We start from the raw sequence: 14,871 nt of genomic DNA, 5'->3' as shown, positions 1-14,871 counted from the left end.
AAATACTTTCAAAATCTGGGACTCAGATCCACATATTCTTATAGATAGCAAGTTGGGTATTTTCTCCTAATGCTCTCAGCAACAGAAAGCACTAAATCCAAAGAAGACCTATATATCAGATTTTTCAAGGATATGTGATTTTAAAATTGTCCCCATTGTTTCCACAAATATATTTTTATTGAATTTGAAATTCAGAAAGTATAATGAAATAATTATTTCACTGAATCATCTCAAAAGAGATGATTTAAAAAGTACATGTAACTTTTAAAAAGTACATGTAAACAACCACTCTTTCCTTAAATAAAATAAGTAACACTTATTGAACACTTACTCTGTGCTTGGTACTGTTTGGAGCACTTTATATATATTAAGTTATTTAGTCTTTAAAGAATAGCTGTAATTTATCTACTTATGTTACTCCCATTTTATAGATGAGGCAACTGAGGCAAAGAGAATTAAATAACTCGTCTAAGATCATACAGTTAATAGGCAGCAGAACCAACATTTGAACATGAGTAGTTTGACTTCAGAGTCTGTGTTCTTAGTCACTAGGTTCTTAATGTAAGATGTGGCATAAAAAAGTTAAATAAAGAGCTAACCAGGAATAAAAGTGAAGAAATATATTTAAAGAAGTTTGACTCCATAAGAAAAGTGACACCTGAAAATATGTCATATTCCTTTATTTAGAGTATTTTAAAAATTAAATACACACACACTTAAAAAGAAGAATGTATGGGCACATGGGTAAAGAACTTTAGGCAAACAAAAACTGAAGATCAACAGAATACTTTCCTTGGATCAAACAAGGATAAGAAAAGCATGCAGATTAATTTACAAAATACACTGGAGCCTCACCAGAACTTTAATTCCAGGGTCTATACTGCTGCTATGGAGGAAACTAAATTATAGCTTTCTTTTTCAGTAATCAGTAGTTCTCAACCGGAGGTGGTTCTTCCTCCCTAGGGGCCATCTGGGTATGTGAGTGGGGTGCGGTGGAAGATATTTTTGCTCGTCACACTGACTGGGGGAGCTACTGGCATTTAGTATCTGAGGAGCAGAGATGTTAAAGCATCCTGCAACATTCCACACAATGAAGAAATGACCTGTCCAAAATGCCAACAGTACCCCTGATGAGAAACAATTCTGTGTTGGATAAAGTGTACTATTATAGGTCTCTACTGTATGTTTTTACTTAGAGAATGAAAAAAAGAAAAAAACTGACTGGCACTGGCAAACTTCTGTGGCATTCAAGAATTTAAAGCAAATATCAATTAAATAGCATTTGATTACATTTTAGAACACCTATGTTTGTTTATATTAAAGCTTGATTATAATGGAAATATGATAAACATTTAAAACTATTTCTCCTACCTCATACTTGATTAGGAAGTTATAGAGGGTCTCAACATCTTGATAATTACTATTGGGTGCCAAAATCCTAAAAAATAAAATAAAAACAAAGGAGGAAGAATGAATGATTTAAGAAAAGACAATACCTTGAACTTTTCTCCCAGCACATATTCATACTGTGAGAGATACCTTATTGTATAACAAGCTTATTAAAATGCTTACAATCTTTTGGGGGCTTTATTTATCAATTACAGTTATAAAACCATGAGCTTACTTCAACAAATATCGATTATCAATTGATATCAAATTATTAAAAGATTTTTGTTTACTTATATTAATATTTACATCATCAGTTAATCAACACCATTAGCATTCTAACATGAAATTATAGTTCACATTTTGAGTTACAATGATACAGATTTTTCAAAAGGTAGGTAGAAATGTGAAGTACCTTTTCACTCCTTATCTTTTAAGCTGCAGATAAAGCTTAAAGATTTTCCACAAAAATGTGCAACCAATCCAAGTGGACAACTGATATAAACTATCAAACACATAAAAAAAATCCTAATAAAGATTTTGTGACTAAATTCAAATAATACTGTTTGAACTAACATCGTAGCAGTTGATGAAAAAACATTAGTAATCAGACTATGTCAGTTGTTAGAAGTAACACTGACTCATAAAAATAACATAAAAACAGGGCTTCCCTGGTGGCGCAGTAGTTGAGAGTCCACCTGACAATGCAGGGGACACGGGTTCGTGCCCCAGTCCGGGAAGATCCCACATGCTGCGGAGCGGCTGGGCCCGTGAGCCATGGCTGCTGAGCCTGCGCGTCCGGAGCCTGTGCTCCGCACCGGGAGAGGCCACAACAGTGAGAGGCCCGGCCCGAGTACCGCGAAAGAAAAAAAAAAGTAACATAAAAACATAAAATGGAAACAAGAAATAAAAAGAAGGAAATGGAAGACCATGTTTCTCCCTCTAGCGGTAAAGTATTAATTCTCATTTTCTTATACTAAGTATTTTTTTAATTCTTTCAAGATGATTTTTTTCTTTTGAAAAAGGGAAAGAAAAGGAAAGCAGTCCTTTCATTATGGTAAAGTGGTTAAGAGCAATGTCTGCCTGGGTTCTGTGTTCTTGAGTGAGTTCTGTGCGACTTATTTTCCTTATCTGCTAAATGAGGATGGTGACAGTCTTTACTTCATAGGATTATAGTGACAATTAAACAAGTTACTGTAAAGTCTTTATAACAGTGTCTGATATACAGCAAGTACTATATATATGTATATATAAAATAGTAACAATAACAATTATTACCATCTAATGCCTAATAGTTTCAAGCCACAGAATAAGTTCATGATGATTTAACTTATGAGAAATCAATCCACCCCAATTAATTCTTAAATTCCAAGTGCCTTTTAATTACAACAGTGTCTCTAGGTTCTCACATCCTTGCCAATGCTTGATGCTGTCAGACATTAGAGTTAACTGATCTCAATAAACTTAATTAGATCTTTAAACAAGTTGGCCCTCATCAGACTTGTGGGAGAGCTTTTATAAATAATTTCTCAGGATATAGTCAAATTTTTAAATGGGTCATACTCTTTTGGAGGAGACACATACAGAATATCTTTAAGAACAAACAAATATCTGCCTATGGGTCTTCCCTGGAGGTCCAGTGGTTAAGACTCTGTGCTCCCAATGCAAGGGGCACAGGTTTGATCCCTGGTTGGGGAGCTGAGATCCTGCATGCTTCACGGTGCAGCCAAAAAAAAATCTGCCTAAAAATGTTTTATAGAAAAAATTATTCTCCCAACAAGTAATTTTAAGACACAATCTCAATACCGAAAAAAAGAATGAAAAAACGAGGATAAATACATTGGAGAGAGTCCATAAATAATTTGTTTTCAAATATGAGAACAAAGCTATATAGATAAGCTAAACTAATCTTCTAGCTAGAAAAGCAATGGAAAAATAGTGTGTTCCAACTTTGTAACCTAGTGTAAACAAACTATAAGCAATGTAGAATAATTTACACCCATTCTTTTTTATAGCTTTGGAAATAATCCAAACTGTCCATAAAGAGGGTAAAAAAAAATAGATAAAACAAGATGTTTTTTATAAGACAGACTTATAAATTTCAAGCAAAGTACGCTCTTTGCCAGAGAATAAAGTTAACATTTCTCTGTACTGAAATACTTTGCAGAAAAAACTAGTTTTAGGTAAAATAGTCATTTATCTATAGCAACAAGTCATAGCCATAGTACGAAATAAAGAAAACAATTACATCATCCTAGTTTTCCAATTAGCAAAAACTGAAAAAATTTTAAACTCCCAGCATGGTTTTATTTATTTATTTATTTTTTTGCGGTACACAGGCCTCTCACTGTTGTGGCCTCTCCCATTGCAGAGCACAGGGTCCGGACGTGCAGGCCCAGCGGCCATGGCTCACGGGCCCAGCCGCTCCGCGGCATGTGGGATCTTCCCGGACCGGGGCACGAACCCCTGTCCCCTGCATCGGCAGGCGGACTCTCAACCACTGCGCCACCAGGGAAGCCCCTTACTGTTTATTTTTTAACAGTCTTACTATTCACTCATTTTAACAATTCAGTGATTTTTATAAATAAATTTACTGAGATGTACAATGATGTACATTGTACAAACTTAAATACTTGATTATTTGACAAAATTACCACAGAATTATATTCTAATGAAAAAAGGCTTATTGGGATGTCAGCATCATTCACAAATATATTACTATTATAATCAGAATAAAATTGTACATGTTATTTTTTAAAACAAGGATACACATTATAGGATTTGTTATAAAATTTGCTACTCTTAAAAATGTTTTGATTCACTGTACAGTAGAAACACAGCACTAGAAAACAACTATACCCCAATTAAAAAAATGTTTTGAGGTAAATTGAGCCCCAAAGAGAATAGACAATATTTATTAAAATACACTCAATTTAGGGTTGAATTTAGACTTCATTATGTCCAATGAAGTTTGAGTTTATGAGAATGGAATTTGGCCTGGTATAAACAAAAACTACCAACTTTTACTAACTAGAAGTACAGCTTGTTGAAAATACACAAAAAATGAAATGGAGAAAAATGGTTTATGGACTTTCATGCCTTAGTAACTCCCCACACAAAAATTCTTGAGAGGTCAGCCTTCTCTATAGCTTTCTCATTTCTTTTTAAAATACCAGCACAAAGACAAAAGACTGTTAGAATGAAAGTCCTAAAATTACCCTTCAATGGCAACTTTTAAAAAGAATAATAGAAAGAATTAGCCCTTAGAGAAAATGGCCATTTTTTAATTTATAAATATATCCACATCTGTTTTTCAAGAGAAATTCATAACAATCAATAAGTATATATCAAATGCATACTATTCTCTCAAATGTATATGATACTAAGAGCTATGGAATATAAAAGAAAAAAGACATGGTTGCCTATCTTCAAGTTGTTATAATCTTGAAATTTCACTTTAGAATTTTGGAATCAGAATTAGGAAATAGACTGAAGTAGGATTTAATCTGCTGCTCGCAGATTATTTACAAACCAAGTTGATCAAGTTACCTACTTTTCTGTACCCCAGCTCCTCCCCTGTGAAATGAGGAGAAAGTAGTATTTACTGAATAAGGTTATTATATTAAGTAAATAAAATAATGTATCTAAAATACCAAAATGTTTATTAGCACAATGCCTGGCACATGTCAATAAATATTAGGTGCTATGAAAACCAGTTTTCAGATGTAGAAACCAAGGCTCAAGGTTGTAAAAAACTTGCCCAAGATTACAGAGTGGTGGTAGGTACCTAAATCTCTATTGGTTTGACTCTGGAGTCCATGCTTTTTCCACTAATAAAAAAGGATAACCCGCACGCACATCTTCTTGCCTTAAATGATTTTATGAAATCAAATGAAATAAAGTTCTTTAAAATCTTTTAAGAATTTCATATGTAAGCAAAAACAACCTCGTTAATTTGCCTTGTATCAAATGCTTTTGGCAAACTATTCCATGTATGTTCAAACACTAAATCTTTGTAGTTGTTATATCTTTTTCAAAACCACAAAGGAAGTCAGTAGCAGAATCAACAAGTCCTGACTCTTAACCACATAAGCACTTTGAGTTTTCTATTTATTTATGAGCAATTAACATTAAGTAAGCAACATGTTAATCTGAATTAAACAAATTTCATTTCCATCTTATCAATATTAGATAAATATCATGTATCTCATCAAGAAAAAAAGACTATGCTACTCAAAAATTTTAAAAAGAAATGAAAGTTAATCTGACTAAAATTTAAAAATCAAATAATGCATTAAAATGGACTAATTTTTAAATAAGGATTTTAAAAATTCAAATAAAACTTTTCTCCTATATAGGAGAAATAAAGCATCAGACTCAGGAGTGGGGAAATAAGTCTAGAATATTCAAGTTTAATATCTAATTCTAGAAATTCAAAAGAAGAGAGAGCATATTCTTGGATATTTATAAATCTTAACTTACAACCCACAGAACTGAATAAATTATGTTCCCTGCTGGCAAGGCAGTTTCACATTAATATAATATTTTAAATAGTTTTTCATGCTTGAAGAAAATTAAAAATAAGTTTAAGAACTAATTATATGACTTATTTTACTTAGCATACTGTCCTCAGGGTTCATCCATGTTGTAGCATATGTCAGAATTTCCTTCCTTTTTAAGGCTGAATAATATTCCATTGTTATCCATATACCGCATTTTGCTTATCTATTCATCTGCTGACAGACACGAGTTACTTTCATGTTTTACTTACTGTGAATAATGCTGCTATGAACATGTAAATATCTCTTTGACACCATAATTGCAGAACCAGCCCAAACTGGCCCTGTCCTGTATCTAACAAGATACTGAGTTGTTTTTCAGAGACAACAAAACAAAACCACAAGTCATGCAGCCGAAGCACACGCAGAAGAGAAAATTTTGACCTCAAATAACACCTGGAACCAAAGTTTCTCTCCTCCACAGAACCTAAGGACCAGGTGTGACCAGAACCCTTTCAGAAGTGACGGGTCCATTGTTCAGGAAGATCCAGTGCTGAAGCCCCTTTACCTAACCTTACCGTAAATGGCCAAGTTCCAAAGCCCTCCAATGGAAACCTGCCCCACCAGGGCTCAAACCAACCCTCTTCCTCTAACTCATGAAAGTTTGACCAAACCCCAGACTGGTGAGACAGATTTGAGAGCTGTGCCTCCTTGTTTCCTTGCCAGTCAACCTCACAATAAAGTCTTTCCTCTTCTCAAAAGCTGGTGTCATAGTACTGGCTTGTATGCGAATTGGGCAGCAAGCCCTTTGCACAGAAACAAGACTTTATTTTCAATTCTTTTGTGTATATACCTGGAGTAGTCAAAATTATAGATAGGCAGAATGGTGGCTACCAGGGGCTGGGGAGGAAGCGGAAATGAGGAGTTACTATTTAATGGGAATAGAGTTTCAGTTATACAAGATGAAAAGAGTTAAGGATATGGATGGCAGTGACAGTTACACAACATTATAACTAATACATTATGAATGTATTTAATACCCTATTAATACATTTTTAAGAACACCTAAAAATGGTAACAACAGTAAATTTATTTTACTACAGTAAAGAAGTTAGATTAAAAATACGTAATTAGGGCTTCCCTGGTGGCACAGTGGTTAAGAATCCGCCTGCCAAGGCAGGGGACACAGGTTTGAGCCCTGGTCCGGGAAAATCCCACATGCCGTGCAGCAGCTAAGGCCGTGCGCCACAACTACTGAGCCTGTGCTCTGGAGCCCACGAGCCACAACTACTGAAGCCTGTGTGCCTAGAGCCTGTGCTCCGCAACAAGAGAAGCCACCTCAATGTGAAGCCCGCGCGCCGCAACCAGAGAAAGCCCGCACGCAGCAACGAAGACCCAACGCAGCCAAAAATAAAATAAATGAAATAAATTTGTTTTAAAAAAATACATAATTACATGAGGTAAAAATGTTTGTTTACAACATTATTTTAAAAACTCATTGTACATTCTCCAAAGCTAAGAACTGACTCAGAGCTTAAATTTTACTATGAATCAATTATTACATCTTTATTGAGGACAATATTTATTCAGCATCTACCAAGTGCCAGGGATGGAACAAATGCTGTCTCCTTTAATTTCTGCAATTTAATAAAGCAATTATTATAAACTCCATTTTATAGATTAGGAAACAAATACAAAAAAGGTTAATTAACGTATCTAGGTGACAGAGATAGTAAGTGGATGGAACTAGGATTCAACTTTAGATCATTCTGACCCTAGAGTTCTGTCCTTTTTCTTCTTCTTCCTTTTTTTAAAAATAGTAGTTTGTATCTGTTACCCCCAAACTCCTAACTTATCCCTCTCCCACCCCTTTTCCCCTTTAATAACCATAAGTTTGTTTTTTATGTCTGTGAGTCTGTTTCTGTTTTGTAAATAAGTTCATTTGTATCATACTTTAGATTCCACATATAAGTGATATCATATGGTATTCGTCTTTCTCTGTCTGACTTACTTCACTTATTATGATAATCTCTAGCTCCATCCATGTTCCTCTTATTTTAATACAGTGACATGCAAACTGAATTTTGCTGCTGATGAATTTAAGTTGTATTACTGATAAACTGGGTGAAAATTTATCAAATTAACAATAGGATATACTCATCAGGAAAAAGGTATTGGATCTTAGAGTACATTTTTGAGGGTCCTTTATTACAAGTAAAATTAAAATCATATGCTTTCTATAGTTAATTTGGTGAAATCAGCTATGCAAGTGGAAGATATCCATCAGCCCCAGATTTTAAAAGAACACCATAGGCAATTAAAAATGGTAAAAAGCAAAAAATAAAGTTAAACAACTTAAACAAAATAAATTATTTTATGTTCCTGTTTTCCCTTTAGAGCAAAGAATTTTGTAGATATAGGTATTAAATGTAGGAACTTTGGATTAGTTTGGATACAATTAATAATTAAAATTTGATCTATTCAGAACACTGGAGATTTTTTTTTAAAGTTGGTGGTAGGAACAAGGAGAGTTTATAGGTAATTTTAATGACTACATTTGAGATTTAATTATAAAAGCAAATTCTACAGAAAGAAAATACCATTTAGATTAAGGAAAAGATTATACGGCTTACATGTGTGCTACACATAAACATACATACAATTAGAACATACTGGCAAATACTACAGCTTTCTGTTAATTTTGCAGAAAGGTTAAAACACCATATATCCATACATTTTCCACTAATTCTCTTATATGGGTCACCAGCCTCTTCTGCCAATGTATTTTCTACATTGGCATTTAAGCATAATGATATAATGATTATGATCATGGTCTCTGGACTCAGTCTGCCTGAGTTCAAATCATAGTTCTACCACTTTCCAGCTGAGTGGCATCAGGTATATTACTTTACTTCTCTGCACCTATGTTTCTCATGTATAACATGGATAATAACAGTACTTATCTCCCAGGACTGTTAAGAGGATTAAATGAGTTAATATGTATAACATACTTGGAACAGTTCTTGGCTCAACAAAATGTTAGCTATTATTATTCTTCTACCTCTTATCTTAAAAAACACCCCCAATTATCACTGTAGCTTATCAATTGAGAACTAAATAAATATTTAGTTCAAACCGTTTGGGGACTTGTTATCTCCTTGTAAAGTCTGTCCAGCAGTGAACTTTTATGTGATCCATATGAACGGTGACAATCTTCTCTCTTTAGTCTTGGATGTTGATGTAAACATCAATAAGGGAATTCCAGAAAAATGAAAGGCAGAGAAGATGGCCAATATGTAACCAATAACATTTTCAATCCCTAATTATTGCAATTAAGGTAAAGGTGGAGCCAAACTCTAACAAAACATGATTATTATCAATACAGAACATAATCTATAAAATATGATCTGAACATGGAGAAACACAGGAACTATGCCCTACCCATTGGCTACCAACCAGATGAGAGCATACTGTTTCACATCACCAGGATCCAGGAGCACCCCTAGAAATAAAAGCTGTTACTATGATAATCAGCTACAGCCATATTACTGAACTTTGCTTAGCTGTGTTGGCCAAACACAGACAGAACATGCATATTCCTAGTCTCAGTTTTATCTTTATGTGACTTCATAGGAATTATGGGAACTGACATCAGTACTACAATTTATTCCCAGAAAGGTCATGGAAATGACCTTCTAAAATATTTAGAATCTCTGACTGACAAAAAGACATCTTGTGGTGATATCAAAAATCCATCTCACTAGGTTTAGTGTTCAATTAAAAGCCACCTTCAGAAAAATCTTAACTATGTTCACAAAGCAGCATATTCTTACCTTAGCTAATGAGTCTATATAATAAGGTACAATCCAAGCCTCTGTCACATCTTCTTCTGTGATACACTGGTCAAGTACTGGATGGATGGCTCTTTATTCATAACTAAAGAGACATTTTTTAGCAAAGGGATCTGGATTGGTCTAGTGAGGCTAGGTCAGAAGACCCTAGGATCCTATACCATTATTCAGGAAATTCTGAAAAATGCCAGTCATCATGTGTCCCAAGAGTTTTATCACAACACTCCCAGTTTCCTCAAATCCAGCACTTATTTTTGTTATTGGGCCTTGGCTACTGTTATGGGCTGACCTGTGTTCCCCCAAAATTCATATGTCAAAGCCCTAATCCCCAGTACCTCAGAATGTGACCATATTTGGAGCTGCCTATAAAGAGGTGATTAAGTTAAAATGAGGCCATCAGGATGAGCCCTAATCCAACCTGACTGTCCTTATAAGAGGTGTCCTTATAAGAGGAACTCTGATACACAGAGACACCAGGGATGCATGTGCACAAAAGGATGTTTATACGAAGAGGCAGCAAGAGGGCAGCCATCTGCAAGCCAAGGAGAGAGGCCTCAGAGGAAGCTAACCCAGCCAGCACATTGATCTTGGACTTCAGCCTCCAGAACTGTGAGAAAGCAAAGTTCAGTTGTTTATGCCACCCAAGTCTGTGGTATTTCCTTATGGCAGCCCTAGCAAATGAATACAACTGACATTCCTAAATACTGGGGGCTCAGCTTTTGAGGAGCCATGGACCTCAAGGTTAGAAGCAAGATGGACCACTTCCCATAACGTGAGACCGCTGTGGAATTCACTGAGTAGTTAGCTGCCAAATAACTACTTTGCTTTGCTTCATAGCATTATGCTTCTTGCTAAAAGATAACCTTACTACTCGAGACGGTGCTGCTGGAGGCCAGTTCCAGGCGTAGTACTAACAATGTACTCGAAGGGGCCAGAAGTATGAAAAACCAACTCATTTCTCTTCTACTTAGTGTTGAGGCCCCTATTGGGCTCAACGACGTCTTCACAATCTAGAGCTTCATAACCAGGTCTTCAGTGAGTCCTATGCCCACTATATGCCAGCTAAATCTGCATAATACTCAATCACAGTTCCTCCTAAAATTTTATGAATGTTATTTCCTAGCTGATTAATCACACCTCACTACCAGGTACCTACTATCTTTCCATTGTAACATGGCAAATAAGACCTCTCTAGATCACAAGGGGCAGAGCCAAGATATGAGCTCATAGTGAAAGAAACAGAAGACTGAGTTATCTTGTGCTCCCACCATTTAGTGCTGTAAGATCTCAATATATCCAGCTGGGGTTGAGACACAATTTTATTACTGCCTTATTAGAAACACACCTCACTATATATAGACATTGATAATAGATCAAAAACATTAATGTTCTATTTAGAATAAACCCGAGGAAAAAAAAATTGAACATAAAATACCTCTTTTGTAATACAAATACATTTAACTAATCAACACTGAAAGAGCTTTTAAAATGCATTAGACTTTTTATAAAAAGAAGGCAAACCAAATCAGGAGATACCACCTCACACCCATTAGGATGGTTATTTTTAAAAACACGGACAATAACAGGTACTGATGAGGATGTGGAGAAAATGGAAGCCTAGTGCACTGTTGGTGAGAATGTAAGATGGTACAACTGCTATGGAAAACAGTATGTGGTTCCTCAAAAAAATTAAAAAATAGAATTACCACATAATCCACCAGTTCAACTTCTGGGTATGTACCCAAAAGAACTGAAAGCAAGGACTCAAAGAGATATCGGTACATCTTTGTTCACAGCAGCGTTACTCATAATGGCCAAGGAGTAGAAGCAACCTAAGTGTCCACCAACAGATGAATGGATAAACAAAATGTGGCATATATGTGGAACATTACTGAGCTTTAAAAAGGAAATTCTGGCTACAACAGGCTATAACATGGATGAACTTTGAAAACATTGTATTAAGTGAAATAAGCCTGTCACAAAAGGACAAATGCTGTATGATTCCATTTATAAGAGGGCAAATCCTAGCAGAAAGGCCTTTTTGAGGAAACAGAAGACTTTAGAATTATTGCAGTGAAGGGGTCAAGAATAACTTCATGTACTGTTATTACAAAATCACTGTCTTTGCTGTAACTCTGATGTTTATTATAAATGGTTTTATCTTTTCATATATTATCTAAGAAACATTTACACTGACTTGACTGTTTTCTCAAGGAAATCTGGAACACAGTCTCTTCCCCTGGCCTCATGACCTCCCGCAGTTTCACAACATCCTTCTGCCACCCCCGCTCGGCCTACTGATGTTTAACGTCTGCCCCCACACTCTCATGAAACTGCCACCAACATATTCACCAACGACTTCTATGTTGCTCAATCTAACAGCCTTTTTTTTTTTTTGGCCTCAGTAGTAACAAGACACTGTTAAAGATTCCTTCTTTTTTGGAACTCCTTCCTTCCTTGATTTTTTTTTTTTTTTTTTTTTAACTTGGCCGAACCACGAGACTGGCAGGATCTTAGTTCCCCGACCGGGGATGGAACCCAGGCCCCAGCAGGGGAAGTGCCAAGTCCTAACCACTGGACCGCCAGGGAATTTCCAGATATTTGTGTTGCCAGTCTCTGGAACTTTTCAGTCTATCTTTCTGCTAAATCAACTTCAGTCTGCTTTTACAGATCTGTAATAATAAATTGGGCTAATCCACCCTTGCTACATAGGCATGGCCAATTTAAAAAGGCACGAGCACTCCAGCGCTGTTCAAACAAGAATGTTTTGGATCTTTTCATCCTGTTTCCTCCCTTGTCCTTTGTTCTCTACTCATTTCCAATGTGTTCCAGGCTTCTTTCTTATGCGTTTTTACCTCAAATTTCTAGCATCACATTTGCCCCTTGGGCTTAAGGATAGTTTCACATATCTTTATTATCCCTCTGGTACTACCTAAGATACCATGTGCACTCTTCCTCTAAAATAAATAACCATTGTTTTCCTTTCTCTTCTCAATCTTAGAAATACTGTTTCCAATCCAACTATGCATCGTAAATTCTAAGGCATTTCTAAAATACGTATCTAATCCGTTACAAAGTAAAAAATGTAAGCAAATGACACATTTTAAAATGCATGAAAACAACAAATTTACCTATTTTTTTTCTATGAATAACCCACTGTGTTGGTACATGGATGCTAACTTAATCTTGACCTAGTTTGACCATTCCACAGGATGGAACTTTTTATTCCAGCTTTAAGATAGGTCTTAACCGCTCTTCCAAATTGCATGGGGCTGACTGTCAGCAATATCACCTAGATATAGTTTTCTTTCATGCTTTTGTTACCCCAGTTGTTTCATTTGTTAACATCTGTCTCTTGAGACAAGACCATCTACCAATGGAAACCTTTTTTGGGATATTCATTTCAACCAAGGTAACTGGACTCATTCTCCCCCCAGAAAAATGAAAGGTAGAAAAGACAAATTTGGAAAAACAAAGAAGGAAAATTTCCCTCTAAGGCAAAGATATTTTGTATTTTTTTGATCAGTCATTTAATATTCTTTTAAATTAAACTTAGAAGTTTTCTAAAGTTTTCTAAAAAATACCTCTGGAATATAACTAACTTTAAAGTAATTTTTTCAGTCAGAAAGTTTAGTGTATTTAAAAAGTGAGCCCTCTAGAATCAGACCAATTTCAATAAGTCATTCTGCCAAGTATAAACTGTGTGACCTTGGGGAATGATATAATGCCTGTGATCCTACTTCCCCATGTGTAAAATGGGTGTGATAGTGAAAGCCTGCCCCCCACAGGCTTAAAAAACCCTTCCTGAAACCATGCCCCATAGGTTTAATAGAAACTGGTGACTAACAGAAGTTCTTGAGCTTGTCTTACAGAAGAGCAGATAAGGGAACAGCTTGTTAAAAACCCCTCTGCTCATAAGACAACAAAACTGGCTGAAACTGTGTGGAACCAATGGGGCCAATCAGAGTCTGCGCAGAAGAGACTTGTTTGTCCAGGGGATGACCTTTCCACGTCAGAGGGTCAAAAACTCTATCTTCAGAGCATGCTAAGCTGCCATTTTCTGAACGTGCATCCCATGAAGAAGCACGTAATTCAGATAAGGCTGAGCAAAGCAGCAGTTACCGCACCTTTTTCCTACCTCCAGTCACCTTCCCCTGTACTTCTGACCACCCTATACGCTTTGCCCATAAATATCCCAAGCCCCCCAGCCTTCAGGGAGGTGGATCTGAAATCTGTTCTCCCGTCTCCTCACTTGGCTGCCTCGTAAATAAATTCTTTCTCTGTTGCAAACCTTGACATCTCAGCATTTGGCTCGTTATGAGAAAGGCAAATGAGCCTGGTTCGGTAACAATAGCATCTCGAGAGGGTTATTGTATGAATTAAATAAGATCACATAGGTAAAGAGCTTTACGAAAACATAAGGCCTGCCTTGAAAACCACAAAAAATTAATTTGGCTTAACTACAAAAGTAGTCTAGAGGACTATAAGACTAAAAAGGTAGGTTAGGACCAAGCAGTCAAAAGCCTTGTCTGACAAATTGGAAAGGCTGTATTTGAACCAGAGGGGAATAAGAGAAAATAAATGTTTTTGAACAAAGGAAAGAAATGAAACCATAAAATATGATTTAAGGAGTTTAAGGAACTGTCAAAGGAGCCTAAAGGCAAGGAGACCTGTTTAGAAGATTATCACAATAGTCCAGGCATTAAGGAGTTAATGCTGGAACAGAAGTTCTGTTAACAGTAGGAAAAAAGGGTACTAATATGGAAATGTAGTAGAGGGATTATCAACAGGATCAGTTATGGAATACACAGTAATCTAAGGTAATGCTGCATCTGAACAAGAGCAGTATAAGAATGATCCTATAGTTAGTCCACACAGAGAGTATGGTTTCCAAAGAGTGTAAACCTCCACAATTTAGAACCAAGGCAAAAAAAATTTTTTTTTCTGAAATATAAATCAGTAAGAATAATAACAACAAAACAACAGCAATAGTAATAATTTATATACTGTTTGTCAGGTACTGTTCTAAATTGTCCTAAATCCTTTACATATAGTAATTCACTTCCTCATTAATCCTGTGAGAAGATACTTTTACTTCTCCATTTTTGAGAAAATGGAGGACAAAGGTTTAAGTA

General features: G+C 35.8%; 1 protein-coding gene across 6 annotated transcripts in view; it reads right to left on the bottom strand.

Moving 5' to 3' along the window:
- The window catches only part of SWT1 (SWT1 RNA endoribonuclease homolog), a 91,292-nt gene that overhangs the window by 17,132 nt on the left and 59,289 nt on the right, over positions 1 to 14,871 (bottom strand). For all 6 annotated transcript variants that reach the window (XM_032610593.1, XM_032610606.1, XM_032610598.1 and 3 more), the window contains one exon: positions 1,372 to 1,438. In XM_032610593.1, the coding sequence (XP_032466484.1) occupies positions 1,372 to 1,438 (67 nt within the window). Of the gene's footprint in view, positions 1 to 1,371; positions 1,439 to 14,871 lie in introns of those variants that run through there.

This window comes from Phocoena sinus, chromosome 1 (genome assembly GCF_008692025.1).
Source record: "Phocoena sinus isolate mPhoSin1 chromosome 1, mPhoSin1.pri, whole genome shotgun sequence".
Lineage (NCBI taxonomy): Eukaryota > Metazoa > Chordata > Mammalia > Artiodactyla > Phocoenidae > Phocoena > Phocoena sinus.
Note: the sequence above shows the minus strand (reverse complement) of the source record. Positions and strands in the feature narration are given on the sequence as shown.